The sequence below is a fragment of the Equus przewalskii genome, chromosome 10, assembly GCF_037783145.1.
Source record: "Equus przewalskii isolate Varuska chromosome 10, EquPr2, whole genome shotgun sequence".
NCBI classification, from domain to species: Eukaryota; Metazoa; Chordata; class Mammalia; order Perissodactyla; family Equidae; genus Equus; species Equus przewalskii.
This window is the reverse complement of record NC_091840.1, coordinates 59,585,460-59,603,527: the sequence shown is the minus strand read 5'-3', so window position 1 is coordinate 59,603,527 and position 18,068 is coordinate 59,585,460. Positions and strand designations below refer to the sequence as shown.

At 62.6% G+C, this 18,068-nt stretch overlaps 2 protein-coding genes across 25 annotated transcripts in view; one reads left to right on the top strand and one right to left on the bottom strand.

Annotated features, from left to right (window-relative positions):
* Positions 1 to 4,938, top strand: part of LLGL1 (LLGL scribble cell polarity complex component 1) — a 17,440-nt gene extending 12,502 nt beyond the window's left edge. For all 23 annotated transcript variants that reach the window (XM_070563593.1, XM_070563596.1, XM_070563597.1 and 20 more), the window contains 7 exons: positions 1,288 to 1,583; positions 2,091 to 2,355; positions 2,557 to 2,671; positions 2,857 to 2,969; positions 3,202 to 3,322; positions 3,463 to 3,551; positions 4,330 to 4,938. In XM_070563593.1, coding sequence (XP_070419694.1) covers positions 1,288 to 1,583; positions 2,091 to 2,355; positions 2,557 to 2,671; positions 2,857 to 2,969; positions 3,202 to 3,322; positions 3,463 to 3,541 — 989 coding nt within the window. In that variant the 3' untranslated portion in view covers positions 3,542 to 3,551; positions 4,330 to 4,938. The remainder of the gene's footprint in view (positions 1 to 1,287; positions 1,584 to 2,090; positions 2,356 to 2,556; positions 2,672 to 2,856; positions 2,970 to 3,201; positions 3,323 to 3,462; positions 3,552 to 4,329) is intronic.
* Positions 4,899 to 18,068, bottom strand: FLII (FLII actin remodeling protein). 2 transcript variants are annotated; one of them, XM_070563590.1, is made up of 30 exons: positions 17,910 to 18,068; positions 16,149 to 16,259; positions 15,795 to 15,866; positions 14,509 to 14,589; positions 14,096 to 14,181; positions 13,799 to 13,960; positions 13,405 to 13,508; positions 12,858 to 13,033; positions 12,611 to 12,768; positions 11,896 to 11,980; positions 11,331 to 11,478; positions 11,016 to 11,152; positions 10,622 to 10,834; positions 10,199 to 10,378; positions 9,427 to 9,509; positions 9,229 to 9,303; positions 8,905 to 8,988; positions 8,636 to 8,807; positions 7,966 to 8,070; positions 7,687 to 7,878; positions 7,188 to 7,376; positions 6,906 to 7,045; positions 6,591 to 6,828; positions 6,317 to 6,471; positions 6,175 to 6,235; positions 5,963 to 6,091; positions 5,777 to 5,883; positions 5,579 to 5,684; positions 5,391 to 5,456; positions 4,899 to 5,309 (listed from the first exon to the last, which is right to left on the bottom strand). In XM_070563590.1, the coding sequence occupies exons 1-30, from the start codon at positions 17,970 to 17,972 to the stop codon at positions 5,175 to 5,177; spliced, it is 3,813 nt and encodes a 1,270-aa protein (XP_070419691.1). In that variant the 5' UTR covers positions 17,973 to 18,068; the 3' UTR covers positions 4,899 to 5,174. The 2 variants fall into 2 exon arrangements, with proteins under 2 accessions (XP_070419691.1, XP_070419692.1); XM_070563591.1 differs by having other exon boundaries at positions 11,016 to 11,149; positions 17,910 to 18,066.

Below are 18,068 nucleotides of genomic sequence, written 5' to 3'. Positions count from 1 at the left end.
AGGTTTATTGACCGATTCATTGGTTGATTTTTAACTTGTATAACGGACAATTTCAACCATACACAAAATTAGTGACAAGGGCAGTCGCCCACATCCCTCCCCTGGTGCCACGGGCTGGCTGCTGCTGCAGCTGTTCCCACCCCACACTCTGTCGTTTATCTGGTTGGAGCATTTTCAGTGAAAACCCTCATGTGAGCTCTTCAGTGTGTCTGACAGATGGAGGCATAGCCACGGTGCGTGCGTCGCACCACGGAGCTGACGCTGATGGAGTCTTGTCATACCTGGTCCATGGGCAGCTCTCTTCATTCATCTCAGAGATGCCTTTCTATAGCTGGTGTCGGGTCAGCATCCAGGGAGTCCGCACATGGCATTCACTGATGCGTCTTTCGGCCTCTGAGTGATTGGGGCGTCCCCCCTTCTGGTGTCGTTTATTTGTTGAGAGCCCTTTGCCCAGTGACTTTTCCCACCGTCTGGACATGGCAGCCCCAGCGGACTTCACCCTGTTCCAGCATCCCTGTGAGAAGGCCGCTGGAGTTCAGGCGCCCAGCCAGCCTGGGCGTTGGGGTGTCTTGGCTGGCCGCATTTTGAGTTGCTCACCAGCTGTTCGCTGGGGTTTGGCTCCCCCTGATGGTTGTTGCTGAGGTCATCAGTTCCTCGGGGCACACAGTGCTGGCGCCTGGGTCCACCTTGCTCCCGTGTCTTTACCTCTGACCTTCCACTAAAGGACCTTCCGCAGAGGTTCAGCTCACACACGTGCGCAGGCTAGACGCCCAGGGCTGGCCTCAGTTCATTTCATCCCGGGCCTGGGACCTTCTGGGTCTGGCTGCCGTGGAAAATGCACCAAGAGGGGTGGGGGTGAAGCAGGGGGCCAGCAGAGGGGCACACCCGGGACCCTGATGCCCCTTCCCGGTGAGGGTCCAGTTGCGAGTATTGATAGGACTAATGATGGGGTGTTGGGGGAGGGTAGGGCTTTATGACGGGGCTGCCTTGCTGAGATGGGGCTGAGGGGGCAGGAGGGTGGGGTTGGAAAGATCAGGGTCCAGTTTGGGTGCCGTTGATGTCCCCATGGAGATGACTGAGAGGCTGTTCCTGTCTCTGCGGAAGACTGTGCCCAAGGCTCCCACTATTGTCAGCAGTCTAAAGAAGGTGCCCAAGGCCATGAGGCTGGCTGAGGTCATTGGGGAGGCACGGGATAGGAGAGAACCAGTCCTGGGTGCTGGAGGTTCAGGCGGGAGAAACCTGCAGCATGCAGGCAGACACCCCGCCTCACCAGCTGTCGCCCTGCAGCGGCCCACCATGGACCCACCATGTGGGCAGGCACCAACTCAGGCTCCGTGTTTGCCTACGCACTGGAGGTGCCAACGGCAGTGGCGGGTGGCGAGAAGCGGCCCGAGCGGGCGGTGGAGGCCGTGCTGGGCAAGGAGGTGCAGCTGATGCACCGTGCACCTGTGGTGGCCATCGCTGTGTTGGACGGGCGGGGCCGCCCACTACCCGAGCCATATGAGGCCTCTCGGGACCTGGCACAGGCACCTGACATGCAAGGTGGCCATGCTGTGCTCATCGCATCTGAGGAGCAGTTCAAGGTGAGCTGCGTGGAGACCCTACAGGTCCCCGCCTCCCTGACACCCTTGGACTCTCTAGAACCCTTGGCCTGCCTATACCCCATACCTCTTGAGACCCCCAAGTTACCCCAACAAGCAGAAATGCCCCCTCAGCCTGTCACATTTCTGCAGGACCCTTCCACCTGAGTCCCACCAGGACCCCTTGACTGTCCCCAGGGCTGTTTGGCGGGAACTTGTGGTCTGGGGGGATACCAGCCATCTAACCCTTACCACCAAGTGTGACTGGTTTTGCCACAGATAGAGGGGCTCTGGGAGGTTTCCGGGAGCAGTGTGAAGCCGAGGTCAAGTCTGAGAATGGCACTTGGGGCGGGAGGGTCTTGTCCAGGCAGAGAAGGTAGTGTGGTCAGGGGTGTGGGACTAATTGGCAGCCTGGGTTCGGAGTGGGGGCTGGTGCTGGCAGCCAGGAAAGATGGGCCCTCGGGGGCATGGACTCCAGTCTCTGCTCACCAGCCACCTGCCCCTGGCCAGGTATTCACACTGCCTAAGGTGAGCGCCAAGACCAAGTTCAAGCTGACGGCCCACGAGGGTTGTCGTGTGCGCAAGGTGGCACTGGCCACATTTGCCAGCGTGGCCTGTGAGGACTACGCTGAGACCTGCCTGGCCTGCCTCACCAACCTGGGCGATGTGCACGTCTTCTCGGTGCCTGGCCTGCGGCCCCAGGTGCACTACTCCTGCATCCGGAAGGAGGACATCAGTGGCATTGCCTCCTGTGTCTTCACGCGCCACGGCCAGGGTGAGGCGAAGGCTTCCTGGGCCAGGGGCCCTGCAGGGCCCGGAGAGTTGCCAGGGAGTGTCAGCAGAGGGCGTTCTAGGCGGGGGGGGGGTCACGTCACCAGCCAAGGTGGGGCAGGTGCCAGGTAGGAGTCTAGCTGAGGGTTGTGACTGAGTTGCCTCTCGTAACTGCCTTCTTCATTCCTCCTCTCCCCACACCCAGGTTTCTACTTGATTTCCCCATCGGAGTTTGAACGCTTCTCCCTAAGTGCCCGGAACATCACAGAGCCACTCTGCTCTCTGGACATTAGTTGGCCTGGCGATGCTGCCCGTGCCAGGTACATGGAGCGGGGAGCCCCTGCCCCCCAAGGCCTGTGACCAAGGCTGGTCTCATCCCCACCCCCACATTCTACATAGAGCAAGGGTGGTTCTCCTTGGTGTCACCCCTTTCTGGTCCCTGGGCTTGGGAATGGGAACCTTGAGGTGCCTGCCTGTGGCCCCCATCATGGCCCCATTTTTGCAGCTACGGGCTCCGAGAGTCGCCCAAGCTGAGCCAGGCTAATGGGACCCCGGGCATCGTCCTGGCCCCACGGAGCCATGATGGAAGCCCCAGTCCTGTCCGCAGCATGGGAACTGGTGAGGGGGCTGGGCATGACATGAGGGGGTGGGGGTACCCGCACGGCTCCGACATCAAGCCAGGTCTCTGCAGGAGGCAAGACTGGAAGTTGGGGCGGGGCATGCAGGCAGGAGACCGGTGGGGGTGTCTGTTGGTGCTGCATCCCACTGTGGGCTGGGTTTGGGACTGGGTCCCCAGGTGCACAGGGTGCCCAGGGATCCTGGCAGGGGCTTGATCACTTCCTCCCTGCAGATACCCCACAGCCACCTGAGGCTACACTCTCACCCATGTCTATTGACTCGGCCACCAGTGCTGATACCACGCTGGACACAACAGGAGACGTCACAGTGGAGGACGTGACGGATTTCCTGGGGTGAGGCGAGTGGGCGGGTCCACAGGAGGGGCTACCCCAGCTCCCCAGTCTTCCTTCTGCCGGGCTTAGGTCCAAGCTGGCGTGGAGGGCCAAGGAGGGGCCAGACCCCAGACGGTGTGGTCACTGCTCTCTTTCCCCAGCTCTTCAGAGGAATCGGAGAAGAATCTGAGGAACCTGGCAGAAGACGAAGCTCGAGCCTGTGCCATCCTGATCAAATGAAGGGCTTCAGGTACGGGACCCTGGACCCACCTGCGCCTTCCCCCTCAGCCTTGACCCTCGAGCCCCAGCCCTGGTCTCCCCACTGAAAGCCTGGCAGGCCCCTGTGGTGGCAGGACTCCTCGAGACCTGGTGCCTGCCAGAGGTGTCCTGGCAGCGACTTCAGGGGCCCACAGAGACAGGATTTTCGTGGTTTGGTGTTAGAAAAACAGGGCCAGCCCGTCAGCCCCTGGATGTCATGGGTGGTTTCTGGAACAAGGTCAGACCAAAACTTAGAGGTGGCAGCAGCTTGGGGCTCAGGGGCTGGATGGCTAGCTCATTTCAGCAGCTGAGATCACCTAGGCACACAAGGTCGGGCCCTGCCAGGTGAGCCCCAAGAGTGGGGCCTGACTCAAGGCCGGCCAGGCCCCGCTCCGGGCTCAGGAGGCCTCCTGCCCAGGTCTGGGGCCCATAGGTCTGACCAACCTATTAGATATCCAGTGCCCCCGCCCACACAGCCTTGCCCTGCACCAGGTACAGACACCCCAGCTGTCTCTTTGCTTTTTGCTGGGGTCACCACTGCCCCCTCTCTGGCCGCGTCCTGACCTCTGTGGGCTGGATGTGGTCAGTGCTCAGAAACTCGGCAAACCCACCTTAGGCTGTCTCTGCAGGGTCCTTGTCCCTAGATGCCTGGGGTGGTTCTTTTGCCTGCCCTGGGCGGGGGGCTGAGTGGTGACACCTGTGTGGCAAGGTCACCTGCCCCTTTGGGCCTCCCTGGCCTTCTGCTGACCCCCCTCCTCTTCCTCTACCAGGAAGGCCAGAGCTACCCAGCCACCACCTGCCCTGTTGGGAGCTGGGATCCGGGACGCCTGGCTCCACCCAGCCCTTCCATAGACCCATGTCTGCTAACCTGTGGCTCCAGCGGGACCTGCCCACCCCGGCCCAGGGCAGCCCAAGGTGTGGGCCCAGGCCTCGGCTCAGAGCCTCTGGGGTGGATTCAGGCCGGCCTCTCCCAGAGACCGTTGGCTCCCCTGGAGGCCGGGTGCCATGGGGGGAGGACAGCTGAGGCTGGCAGCCCATGCCACCTCCCACTCCACACACCATCCTTCCCCCACTCTTTGCAGAGTATTTTTCTAACGCCTGTTCCTGGCTGGACAGTCATTTCTAAAACTATTTTGGTACTTGCCCCTGGGCCAGCCCCCCCGCCTGAGCGTGAGTGCACGTGTGTGCGAGCGTGGATGTGAGTGACTGGGAGCTCCACCAGGACTGGGGCCCAGTCAGGTGTGTGTGGGAGGTCAGGATGGATTTCCCTGTAGATTGTACCTTGGGTTTTTTTTCTATCATTTTGTTAAAATTAGTGTTTTAATATTAAAAATACTGATTTTTAATACTGAAAATAAAAGCATTTAATATCTCTTAAAGGGTAACCACATCTGCTTTCTCTCTGGCATGGGAGGGGGCATCACACGTGAGCTCACACTGGAGGGAGTCCAATTTCTAAGCCCCCTGAGGGCACAGGTCAGGGTTACCCCCACTGGTGCTACTTCAGCTGTGCTGCTGGGGACCATGGCGCTGGGGGGGTGGCTGGAGCAGGGGCCGGCACCTGCATGGACAGACAGGCCCCTAGAGCTGGGGGCGCCACAGGCGGGGCGCTGCCCTAGGCCGGGGCCTGGCGGAAGGCGCCCCAGGCATGGAAGCAGCGGGTGAAGGCGTGCTGCTCGTTGCCCTTGCGGACCAGGCGCAGGCGGCGGGGACGCTCGTGCTCTTTGGAGCGCATGTGCTGGATGTACACCTGGTGAGCGGGACGAAGCGTGAGCCCCGGGCAGTCCTCCCAGCCCGCCGCCCCGCCGCCCCCTCCCCTCCACCCGCTCACCTGGCAGGCCTTCAGACTCAGTTTGATCTCCACTTGGCTTGTCTGGGTCCCCACCCACATGTAGACCTGTGGGGACGGCAGGGCACGTGGGCTCGTGGGGGACTCAGGAACACCTCTCCTCTCCCGGCCTCAGAATGCTTATCTCCGAGTGGGCAGGCTCCTTGAATGGGCATGGTCAGGGGTCTCACCTCTTGGCCATTGTCTAACAACATGATGTCATCGTCTGCCAGGTCATCTTGGCAAAAGTCAGAGCATTTCTCAGTCACTGCAAAGTAGCCCTTCTCGTTGGAGCACCTGGGGGTCAAGGGTCAGGGAAAGGCGTTGGGTCATAAGCAGAGTGCCAAGACTAAGGAGAAAGCTGGGCAGGGGTCAGGGCCCGGCCTCACCGGAAGAGCCGGGTGTGCTTCATGTATTCTGCGTCATCGTCATAAGGCTTCTGTGCCCCGATGCCCACCCAGAAAAAGTTCTCAGGCTCCTCTCCTTCGTTGATGACCTGTGGGAAGAGGGTTGGTCCCAGCCCAAGGCCCTGTCTGTCCTTGCTTGCCTGCTCGTCCCCTGCCCGTCCTAGTCACCTGCTTGCTGTAGGAGGCATCAAACATGGTGTTCAGGATATCCTCGGCCAGCTTGGCCTCGTCGGGATCCGAGGCCCGGCCCACCCACGCGTACACGATGCCCTGGTTGTCCTCGCTTTCAAAGGGAACCTGGGGAGTGTGCAGGGGTTCAGGTCAGGTCCAGCCTACAACCCACCACCCTGACCCACAGTCCTGGTCATCCACGACCCCACCTTGAGGATGAAGCAGAACTCGGAGTTGAGAAGGCTGGAGTCAGTGTTGATCTGAATGCACCTGGAGGAGGGTTGGGTGTCAGCAAGGAGTCAGTGACCCCGCCCACCTGCCCGCCCCTTTACTGTCCCCACAGCCAGGCACCGGGTGCAGAGGGCACTGCCGTTGGTGCGAATCTGGTAGAGGCTGGGTTGCAGGGCACCCTGGGCTGCCTTCCTCTTGCCCCGGTGGATGATGAACTTCCTCTTGAAATGGGACAGGAACTTGGGGTTCTCCTGCTGCTGGGTCATGCGTACCACCTGGGGGTGTAGAAGTGTCAGGGGAAGCCCCCTGGAGTCCCATTTTGCCCATCGCAGGCCAAGCCTGCCTTGAGTCCCACCCCCAGACACCCCCAGGAGGCCCAGGGGTGGCCGTGCACCTCCAGCTTGCCCGGGAAGAGGCTCTCGAACTTCTTCTGCAGGCTGAAGGTGAAGGTGAGCCAGCCCATGTTGGAGGCTTCGCGGCCCTGCCAGAAGTACACGACGCACTGGAAGTCCTCCTCCGGCTGCTTCTCCTCCGCCTCGGCCGCCGCCTCCTCGTCTTCTCTGCCCTCGGCCCCAGCCGCCTTCTCTTCCTTCTTCTCCTCCTCCTCCTCGTACTCCACGGGGACCCAATACCTGTGGCGTCAGAGGGCCGTCAGAAGGGGCCGCCAGCAGCAGGGCAGGGCCAGCAGAGGACGGCACAGGCGCGGCACCTGCACAGGAAGACGTAGCAGTCCTGCGTGTGGAAGTGGCCGAACTCCTCCTCGGGCAGCCGCGCGAACTTCTTGCCCTCGAGCACGAAGCCCTCCATGCCGTCCAGGTCCTCGTTCCACTCCTCCATCAGCTGCTCGGCCTGCGTGTTAGCGCCGCTCGTTGGCCGCCCGGGCCCTCCTCGCCGGCGGGACCCCCACGGCAGCCCCCCACGACGGCCCCACGGCCGCCCGCCCGCGTCGGGGTAGAACCCAGTCCCGCAGCCCCAGCGCGGCCCCGCGCACCTCGGCCAGCGCCATGGGCGGCTGCCGCGGCAGGAAGAGCGCCGTGAGGTCGGCCTTCATCTGGTCTTTCTTTTCGGCGTCGCGCTTCACCTTCCCGGCGAGTCCCGGGCCCTGCAGCACGGCCTCCGCGTTGCGCGTGTAGTCCACCGTCAACACGTCATCCCAGTTCTTGAACTTGGCCTTGAACACCTGCCAGGGCGGAGTGTGGAGGGGGAACTGGGCACGGTTAAGGTTACCGCCGCGGGAGGTCGGGAGGCGGGGCCGGGCAAGTGGGAGGGGCAGGTGGGGGCGGCAGGGGATTGTCCAAGGAAAAGGGTCCTAGGGGGTTGGGGGGCAGGATAGGGGCGGGCCTACGCGGCAGTTCCGGGAAGAGGGGGGCTTGGGCCCAGCTCTGCAGGGTGGTAAGGGACCCACAGAGGGTCAGGGCCTGAACCGTCCGCAGGCTCCTGGGGAGGCGGCCTATGGCCGTGGCCCGCACGGGCGGGTCCACACCGCGCACCTGCGCCTCGGTGCCCTCGAGGCTGCGGCTGACCACGGCGTGGCGCGGCCGGTGCAGCATCCCGCACAGCTCCTGGCCCAGCTTGAGAGCGGCAGCACGCACCAGGCGCGGGGACTTGCGGCCGAGCCAGATGAACACGTCGGACCAACAGTCCAGGATGTACACGCAGCGCGTGTCCAGCAGGCTCTGCAGCTGTGGGGCCGGAGGCTGGAGGTCAGTGCTGGGGCAGGGCCTCTGGGGGGAGATCCCGGCCCCTCGCCCTCCTCCCTTGCGTCTCACCAGCCGCATCCTGGGCATCAGTTCCACCTTGGGCCGCGTCTTATGTTCCACAGACAGCTTGTAGTTGATCTGCGGCAGCTCCAGGTAGCCCAAGCCCAGGCCCACCTGGCAGCGGGAAGAGGCAGCCTGGCGGGGCGGGGTCTGGGACATGAGCCCCGCCCACACCGGCCCCAGATTTGGAGTCTGGCCCTGCCTTGCTGTGCTCTCAGGTCCACTGCCTGCTCCTCTCTGGACACGGTTTCCTCCTTTCACCCCGAAGTGGTTCTTCAGCTATCAGTGGAAGGGCTTTGAAACGCTGCTTTCCTTGCCTGCCCTCTTCGGGTCCTTACTGTTGTTTCTAATTCCCTAACTTGTCCTCTTCCTGCCCACGACACCCCATGGCTTCCTGTCACCTACAGAATTAAGATGAGGTTCCCAGGCCTGGCACCCAGGCACTTCTCAGCCTCGCTCTCCAGCCCCACCTTCCTGGAAACACACAGCCTAATACTATTTCTCCTGGCCCCACTCAGAGCCAACTTCCAGATCTTTGCTCAGGCTACTCCCTGTCCAGAAGGTGGCACCCTCTCCACACAGAAGTCCAGGTGGAACCCACAGCCACCTCAGCGATGCATGGCCCATTCCTCCACCCTGACCGCTGGGGAAGTCAGGCCCGCCCCGCACCCCAGCTCACCTTATAGAGCTTGGGCTGGGGCGGCCAGAAGTCATCAGGCACGTGCTTCTTGATCTCAGAGGGCTCTCCGCCCAGTGCCTCCCAGAACTCTGGGGGCTCCTGGCCCTGCACCATCAGTGTGATCTCTGCCTTCCCTTTCCGCTCATTCTTGTTAATCTTCTCTGCAAAGAGCCTGAGGGCGGGTGCAAAGCCCTTAGTAGGCCCATTCCCGGTCACCATTTTTCTTTGCACAAACACCCCACCATGTCTCAGTGGGGCAGTCCTCGTACCTCGCCTTGGTAGTGCTACTCAGCGTGGCCTGGGCCCCCCGCCACACGTAGATGTCCAGCCCTTGGTCCAGCAGGAAAACAAACCTGGACAGGAGGGGCAGGTGGAGCTGTGATGGGCACAGGCAACGAGTGCCCCCTCCCCCTAACCTCCCCCACCAAATCCCTCGTTATGGAGTCATAGCCCCACTTGCTGATCCTGCCAAGCTCGTGGACAGGAGTTAAAGGGGGTGCTGGAGGCCTCTTCTCCCAGAGCCCAAGCCTGCTCCCCACCGGTGGGAGAAGTTTCGGGGTCATGCACCCCCACCTCATACCATGGGGGCTCACCTCGGGTCCAGGGAGGCCCCCTTGAGTGGCACGGGCTCCAGCTTGACGTTCTTTTTCCCATACACACGGTACATCCTGGGGGCCGGAGCAAGAATGGCTAGGTGGGGGCACCAAGGGGCTGACAGACCCCTAACACTCTCCTCCCAATCCTTCCCAGCTAAGCCCAGCTCAGTGCCGCCCACCCACAGACACCCTCACCTGGTGACATAGTGTGTGTCCTCCACAGTGTAAAAGCCACTGGCTGTTCCGCCCTCGATGTAGGAGATGTCGTTGTCGAACACCTGTGTGCGTGAGGGTGCGCTCCTTCAGCACTGCGCCACCCACCCCCACCAAATACCACCCGTCCGGCGGGTACGGAACTGCGTGCAGCTGCAGCAGGTGCCGCAAATCCATGAGGAAGTGAAAAAAAAACCATAAGATCTGTGGCTATACACGTAAACACACGTTGGAGTGTAAGGATGTACAAAAATGAGTGTCTTCCCTGCAGTGTAGGGTCAGAGACACACAGCACGTTTAGACAGGCGTGCAGCAGGCCGCAGGGGCAAGCAGGGCCACAGAAGAAGCCAACTTGGGCGACCCGATAAACCTGGTGTGGGGTGTCTACAGGTAACCAGCTGGCCCCTGGGCCAGCACAGCTCCCTAACCCTGGCCTCTGGGACTCTGGCCTGCCCTTGGCCCTGCCTCCTTGGTGTCCAGCTGGTGGCCCCGGCCCCTTAGCCGCTATTGGTCCCAGCTCCCCATCTCTCTCCTGGCCTTCCCTGACGCAGGCTCCTGCCCTTTGGCCTCAGCTTGCTCCCTTGACTTCACCCTAGTCGTCCCTGCTGTCTGCCTTAGGTCTCGACCTCACCACCTGTGGTCTCAGCTCCCCGCCCTGCCCCAGCGCCCGGCCTGCCTGCCTTTGGCCACCCCGTGCCCCTGTCCCGCCCCTCTGCGACCCCACCTCCCCAAGGCCCTTCTAGTGGGTTGGCACCTGCAGGAACTCCTCGCTCTCATCGCCCATCTCCTCCCGCACGGTGCGGCACTCGGCACCCAGGTAGTTGCGCAGGTTCACGGCGTGGATGGCAGAGCAAGCCTTCTTGTCGAGTGTGGCCTCCCCGCCAATCCAGTAGTAGATCTCCCAGTTCAGAGAGCCGCTGTCATCTAGAAAGGTCTGGGCGCCAGGCCGCAGGCTGTCAGCCTTCAGCAGGAAGTCCTGGCTTCCCAGCTCAGCCCAGAGAGGCCGCTCGGAGGGGCACTGCGACGCCTCCGCCTGGGCCACCTCCATTGTCCTCCTCTGCAAAGCCCTCCCTCCCACTGTGCCTCGATAAGCACAACTGTGGAGCTGGGGGTTCTGAGCCATCTAAGAAGAGGTCACTGGGGGTCAGGGAGCTGCAGCAGCGTGCCCGGCCCTCACCTTGAGCACGATGTAGCAGTCGGCCTCGTAGAACTTGCCGTGGAAGGCTTCCTCCACCAGCACAGGCACAAAGTTCTCAATCTGCCAGATGGTCAGGCCAGGCAGCTGGCCCACGTCCTCCGTGAAGAACTCGGAGTAGTCGAGGCGAGGCTTCTCCAGGCCCTGGTCCCAGCGCCGCACCTTGCCCCCGGGGGCTCGGGCATCAGTGTTCTCCTGGAGTCACAGTCACAATGCATGGACGGACTCTGTGCAGCCATTCAGGCTGGTCTCTCTACTTGCTACCCACCTCAGGGCCTTTGCATAGGCTGTTCTCTCTGCCCAGAGTACCCTCTCCCTCTTGGCCTGGTCACATTGTCTGTCTTGAGCAGAGCCCAGAGCCGTTGGCCTGGCTTACCTCCTGCTTTTTGTTCTTTTCCTGGGCCACATCTGACATGCCCTTCAACACCTGCTTGGCCTGGTCATCCTGGGCTGAATCCTTGCGCCTCCGTAGCCGCATCTTTCGAGCCAGGGGGTCCTTGGGCCCACTCCCTGCTGGTGGAGGGACAAACAGCTGAGTTCTGGCTGGGCCTGCCCCCTGGGGCATCCAGCCAACCACCTTGCCCCAGGGTCCAGAGAGCTGGGTCCCACCCAATTTACAGATGGGTAAGTTGAGGCCCAGAGAGGTGCCCTCCCCTCCCTCCACTCCCAGGCCAGACGTCCCCCTGCTCACCAGCTGCTGCCGCTGCCACTGTGGCAGGGGAGGCACCCGCCAGCCGTAGCTGGTTCTGCAGCGAGAAGTCGATGTTGTACCACTCGGCGGCACGGTCAGCGGGCTTGGGAGGCATGACCAGGCTGGGGTTCTCGCGCACGTCCAGAACCTGCCTCGGGGGGTGAGCAGAGCTGGCACTGAGCCTCAGTCCCACCTCCCAGCCACACCAAATCGGCTTCTTGCTCTTTGCAGCCACCAGGGCTGAGAGGCCCAGGGCTGGGGTCCGGGGCCTGGGTTCTCCTCCCAGCTCTGTGGCTGCCCCTCATGGGCTCCGGTCTCCCTCTGTGAACTGTGACCTTGCTGGCTGGCTGTGGGCCTTAACGATGCTATCAAGCATGATATGGACATAGGGACGTGGCTCTCCTTGTCCCCAAAGGCACACCGGCACTGGCCCCCCTCCCGTGGCCTCACTGGGTCTCCCGCACGCCAAGGACACCCCTTCGCTTGGTCTGTCCTGAGGTCTGCCTGCACCTCTGCCCTCCCCCCAGGCCATGCCCTCCCGGTGCCAGCCGGGCTCTGCTCTAACCTCGATCTCAGTCAGGAAGTGGATGGCCTCTGGGAGGGTCACCAGGCGGTTCTTGTTCAGGACGAGCTTCCTCAGCTTCGTGCACCTGTGAGGACAGGGCCAGGCTCAGGGAGGCGACAGATCAGAGGCAGGGAACCTCCCAGTCCTGGGGGAGGGGAGGCAGACGGGGCCGGAGGAACTGAGCAGCCCGGCTAGTTAGGAAGCCAGTGGGCCCCGACACGCCGGGGAGGACAGGCTGGAGCCGCGGGGCTGGAGTCTCCTCAAGCTGCGTGACTGGGAAGCTCTTTTTGTGACTTCCTTGGAGTAACATTTTTCAAAATGGCATTCTGCAAAATTAAGGGCCCTCACATATGAGCAAGTGGGCACCAAAAAACATGTTCGGTCCTCAAACTAGCTTGGACGCTGCTAGGGGGTCCTCTGTTCTCTGCTGAAGAGCCGGGAGACCAGCTAGTGGACACTGTGATCTCCACAGGGGACAGAGGTGGCACTGTGTCCCAAACTCAGGCGGCAGTGGAACCCCTCTGGCATCGTCCCTGTCAGTGTCCTCCAAGGGCGCTCTTGGGGAACCCACACTGGGAATCCCTGGCGTGGGCCGTGTGGTCTTTATGCAGAAAGCCAGATCAACCCATCTATCGTGCACGATGCACGAGGACCACAGGGCGGGTCCCGCTACAATTCGGGGTCTATGCCACGAGCCCCGATGCCACCCCCGCACCTGCACAGGCTTTCAGGGATCAGTTCCAGGTTGTTGTTGGCAGCCATGAACTCCTCCAGGCTGGCCAGCTTGCCAATGCCCGAGGGCAGCCCGTCAAAGTCCAGCTTGTTGGAGTTCAGGTACAGCTTCTTCAGCTTGGTTAGCTTGCAAATGGCTGACTGGAGGGGACACAGGCAGGGGTGGGAGTCAGGGTGGCAGCCAGGGTGGCGCAGGGGCCTTCTCCTCCCCCTCCCGGGCCCGGACGCACGGGCAGTGAGGTGAGCTGGTTGCGGGACAGGTTCAGGGTCTCCACGTGCAGCCACTGGTCGATGCACAGGGACAGCTCCGTGATCTGGTTGCTGCTGAGGTTGAGGCGGCGCAGGCTGGGGAGGGTGTACAGGCACTCGGGCACCCGAGGCAGGTCATTGCAGGACAGGTCCACATCTGGGAGACAGGCTGGCGCGCATCAGCCGGGGCCCACAGAGCAGGCTCCAGGGGTAGCCAGCCCTACTGTGAACCGCAGCTCCACCACCTCCAGGCTCTGTGGCCTGAGGCAGGAGACTTAACCTCTCTGAACCTCAGTTTCTCCATTTGGAGAAACCTCCTCAAACCAGGTGGATCTAGACGTAAAGTCTGTGCTCATAACTTGGTGTTACTACTAGTAATCACAATAATGACACAAATAATCATAACATAACCACATTCTTTTCCCTCTGGAAGGGGGTCAGAGAAGCAGGCTTCAACTCCTTCCTCTATAAGGAAGCGAGGAACCTGAGGGGACCAGAGCCTGAGGGGGTCACCCAGGGACTGCCAACCTGTGAGGTTGCTCAGGCCCTCCAGGCTGGTGGGGAGGTTGCCTGGGGTGCGCTGCGTGTTCCGCAGGTGCAGGGTCTGCAGGGCCGTCAGAGCCGGGAGCTGCCTGCGGGGAGACGTGGGCAGTCAGGCCAGGGGCAGGCCCAGGAGCACGGTGTCGAGAGGGCCTGAGGGGACAAGGCCAAGGGTGGCTTCGGGCAGCGTGGGATGGGACAGGGGACTGAGGCGGGGCATGATGCTTAGGAAGGATGGGGTCCGAGCAGCACAGCCCACGTGGGAGCGGTGAGGGTGTGGCCAGGCCAACTCGGGAAGGGCCGGGTCTACTGGGGAATTCAGGGACCAGGCCACATGCCCCAGGGTGAGTTCCGAAGGGGCGTGGCCTGAGCAGGCGCCCACCGGAGCTGTGCGTGCAGCAGCGGGTTCCCATTGAGCACGAGCGTCTGCAGGTGCACCAGACGGCGCATCTGGGGGGGCAGGCTCTCCAGGCGGTTCTCGCTGAGGTCCAGGTACAGCAGGTCGGTGAGGTTGATGAAGAGCTGGTTGGGGATGGTGTCGATGCTGCAGGCAAGAGGGAAGGAGGGAGCCAGGCAGGCAGGGGCCGCTGAGTCAGTGCCACTCACCCACCCTCAAGACCCGCCTGGCTCCCTGCCATGTCGCTCAGACCCCCCCACACCCCCACCGCCCGCCAGGCACCTGTTATGGCTGAGATTTAGCACCAGCATGTTCTTGGCGTTCTCCAGCTCCCTCGGGCACTCTGTCAGCTGGTTGTGGCTCAAGTCCTGGGTAGGAGGGATGCGGCGGGTCGGGGAGTCAGGGCTGGCCCCACCCCCCCAGTTCTCTGCCAGGCCGGGGGATCAGGCAGGGCACCGAGAGGGGAGCAGACGAGGGAGTGTCAGGGCCAAAGGGAGACAGCGGGACCCTCGAAGGAAGGGTGCCTAGATTAGGGATCTGCCTCCAAGAGCAACCTTGGGCAAGGCACTGCCCACTCTAAGCCTCAGTTTCCCCATCTGTAAAATGGGATAACAATGGCTCCAGAAACCACTGTAGTGAGCGGGGACCAAATGGTGGGGCCGGCACAGGAGCCAGGTGGGGGGGTAACCACTGACCAGGACTGAGAGGTCATCCAGCTTGAAGATGTCATCAGGCACTCCGGAATTCTTCAGGCTGTTGGCTCGAGCCACGATGGCCTGGGGATAAACCATGAGAGGCCCTGACTCCTGGCTTCTACCTCAGGAAGGAGCAGAGAGCTCAGGGAGGGACACTTCCTCAGAAAGACCACCGGAGGCCAGGCCTGAGGCCTGTCCCACCCTGCCCTTTGCTCGTAGTCCCTCCACCTGGCGAGCTCCTTCTATCCTCCCAAGGAGCTCCTATTCGCATCTCAAAGCCCAGCTCAGATGTGCCCCACAGCCCAGCACAGGGTCCTCAGGGAATCTTTTCTGATCTAACAATCCCTCTTCTTGCCAATTCCAGAGGGCGAGATAGGGGTGCAGCTGAGTCAGGGTTTCTAAACAGAGGGAGAAAGGTGGACCAAAGAGACACCAGAGCGGGGACTGAGAGCACGTCTATTTTCTCTCCCCTGAGGGCTGAAGCCTCCTCACGCCACAGATGTGCAGGGAGCACACGCAGGACGGCTGAGCGGAGAGGGGCCAGGGTCGCCGCCATGACTGCAAGCGACAACAGAACTAACAGCGGTGGCCGTTCGTTCAGCCCTGCTGCCTGCGTGGTGCCACTCTGCCCTTCACAGGTGCCCCCGAGCCCTCCCCAGAGAGGGAAGGGTGCCCAAGGCCCTGTGGCCAGGAAGTGGGGGAGCTCAGATTTGAACTCGGGCAGCCCGAGTCCGGAGGCTGTGCCCTCAACACCTCAGGGCTCCGCCCTTGCATGGGAATGACCCTTGCAGAGGCCTAAAGGGTCTGGGCCAGGGGCCTGATGTTCTGGGAAGTCAGCGGCTCCATGGAGAGCAGAGGGGTACGTGGTCCACCCCGACCACCTCCCCTCCCAGCCAAACCCCGCCCTACCCCAGCTCTACCGCTGCCTGGCTGTGTGGCCTCGGGCAAGCGACCTGCCTCTGTGGCCAAGTGGCCTCATCTGTGAATTTGGTGGAGGTCAGAATTATATGAAAAAACCCTCATGGAATAGTTGGAACACTGCTTAGCTGGTATCAGCTGTCATTGTTATAGTTGTACAAAATGGGTGGGATTTTGGATTTTTAACCTTTCTCTCAACGGGTGACTTAACACGGGTCATCACTGTATCCTCTCCCCTTACGGTCAGACCCCCAAGCCTGACAGTGACGGCAGAGGTGATGGTCCAGCCTGGGGTCTGGCCCTGCCCTCACGCCCCTGGCTGGACTCCAGCCCCCCTCCCAAGCTCAGCGGGTTCTGGCAGCACTCACCCGCAGTGACGGCAGGCTGGACAGCTCCCCGTGAAGTGTGGTCAGGTTGTTGTGGCTCACAGACAAGTGCTCCTGGGTCAGGACAGAGAACAGAGGCTCAGCAGGGTGGGCAGCGTGTCTAGAGTCCCGCCACAACCTTCACCATCCAGGGGGGCCCTCAGCCACACAGGCGCAGTCTACCTCTGCAGCCTCCCTCCCTCACAGACCCAGCCTCTCTTGCACACCTCCAAGGACAGGGGGCTTACTTCCTCTCCGTCAGCTCTGCTCATGGCCATCAACGTCTTCCTCTATGTCATCAGCCTCCTGCACAGCCCCATCCACAGGGACCCTCCGCGCCTGCCCCCAGCCCCTTACCAGCTTCTGAAGGGCAGCCAACTCCTCGGGCAGGTAGCAGAGGCCGGTGCGGTTCAGCTTCAGCCATCGCAGACTGGTCATGGCCTTGACATTCTCAGGGAAGTAGCCACCCTGGGGAGGGGGTCACGGTGAGGCTGGTCTGGGAGAGGGCCACCCCCACTCTACCGCCCTCCGTGTCCCCCACTGCCCATGGGAGCTCTTAGGGAGCAGCAGAGCCCGCTCTCACCAGCTGTGCAACCCTGGGTAACTCTGTGCCTCAATTTCCTCACCATGAATAGGGATAATAAAAGCCCCTCATGACAAAAGTGTTGTGAGGACCAACGAATTATCAGGATGGCTGTTGGCCAAAGATCTGTCTCTTCTGATGGATTCTGAGCCCCAGGAGGGCCAGGACGGCACCGGCTTGCTCCAGGGGACATCCCCAGCACCCAGCTGTGGTTAGCTCAGCTCAAATGCCTTTGTCTGGCATTCCAGGCCGTGCCTGGGCCACCTGGGGTGAGGGGACCCTTGAGCCTGTGCCCCCATCCTGCCATCAGCATACAGGCCATTTGTAGTAAGGTCCATGCCCCTCGAGCCCCACCCTGCACAGGGGTGCCTGGATGTTGGGTCACTCACTCATCAATCCCTCATACCTGAACGCCCACCTCAGCACCCCAGCCCTGATGGCAGGGAGCCTGGGGCAGCACATGCCTTCAGTGCCCTTGGCTGGTATCCCCTTCCCCCTGTAGCCACATTCCTGGCCAGTGACTCAGACTCTCCCAGTCCGGAGAGGACATATGGAGACCCCAGGTGATGATGGTAGGAATGGAGGCAGAGGAAAGTGGTGTGGCTGCCCGTGCATGGGGTCAAAAGTGTGTGCACACGCTGGTGAATGCAGGAAGAACCTGCCTGCTTCCTTGGCCCTGGTCGGACCTCTGACCCCAGCCAAAGCTTAGGCCCCTGACCCTCCAGAGCCGGGCTGACACTACACGACCCAGCCTGAGTCTGTGGGCTGCCCCCTGCAGCCGGGCTGCCCCTCCCAGGACCAGGCCAGCTCTCAGCTCCACTCCTGCCCTGCCTCCTCTCTGGCCACCAGGGCTCCCACCTCATGCCTGACTCCAGAACTGCTACCCAGTGCCGGCAGGCTGGGCTCGGGTTCCTGTGACCCTGGGCTCTCAGTCCAGCAGCTGCTCAGACAGCTGCCCGCCAGGCCGCACACGCCTGACTGACACTCTCCAAACAAGCTAAACCAGGCCTCCAAGAGGGTGACTTAAAGCCTCTTCACCGGAGGAGAAAACCGAGGCTCCGAGAGGGGAAGTGACTTGCCCAAGACCACACAGGATGGGGTGGCGGGGACAGGACACTGATGAGTCGGCTCCAGACCCGCCCCAGCGGCTCGGCTGTGAGTCAGGGCTTGCGTTGGGCGTGTGACCTCAGAGGGGTGGGGAAGCAGGACCCGGGAGGAGTACAGGCTCCCCGATGGCCGGGCCACTCTCCGGCCCGGGCGGGGCCCACAGCCCGGGAAGGGGCAGGGGGTGGGGGTCGCAGCGCGCCCCAGCGCGACTCCAGCCCAGGCGTCCGCGCCGGCCCTGGCCATCCCGCGCAGACCTCGAGCGGGGCCTCAGGGTCGGTCCGGCGGGGGCCTGGGCCCCGGAGAGCGCCACCGGGGCCCGCCCCAGGCCGGGGCGGCGCAGGCCCCGAGCGCGCGGGGCAGGAGGAGGAGACCGCGCGGGGCGCAGCGGAAGAGAGGCCTGGAGGGAGGCTCGCCGGCCGCCGGCTCACCTTGAAGTCGTTGCCGCTGAGGTCCACGCCGCGCACGAACGGCAGCACCCCGGTAGCCTCCATGGCGCCGCTGTCGCTCCGCGGCCGGCCGGGCGGGGGCAGCGGGGAGCGCCCGGGCTGAGCCAGCGCCCGCTCCGCCTCTCAGCCCGCCCCGCGCGG

Bases quoted from the DNA above. Each gene is read 5' to 3' on its own strand.
- FLII (XM_070563590.1), bottom strand. From the start codon at position 17,972: ATGGAGGCTACCGGGGTGCTGCCGTTCGTGCGCGGCGTGGACCTCAGC. The intron at 11,153-11,330 runs GTGAGCAGGGGG...TCCCTCCACCAG, and splicing joins AGTGGCAGCGGCAGCAGCTG to CAGGGAGTGGGCCCAAGGAC. The intron at 5,685-5,776 runs GTGAGGCCGGGC...CTTGACCCCCAG, and splicing joins AAGCACACCCGGCTCTTCCG to GTGCTCCAACGAGAAGGGCT.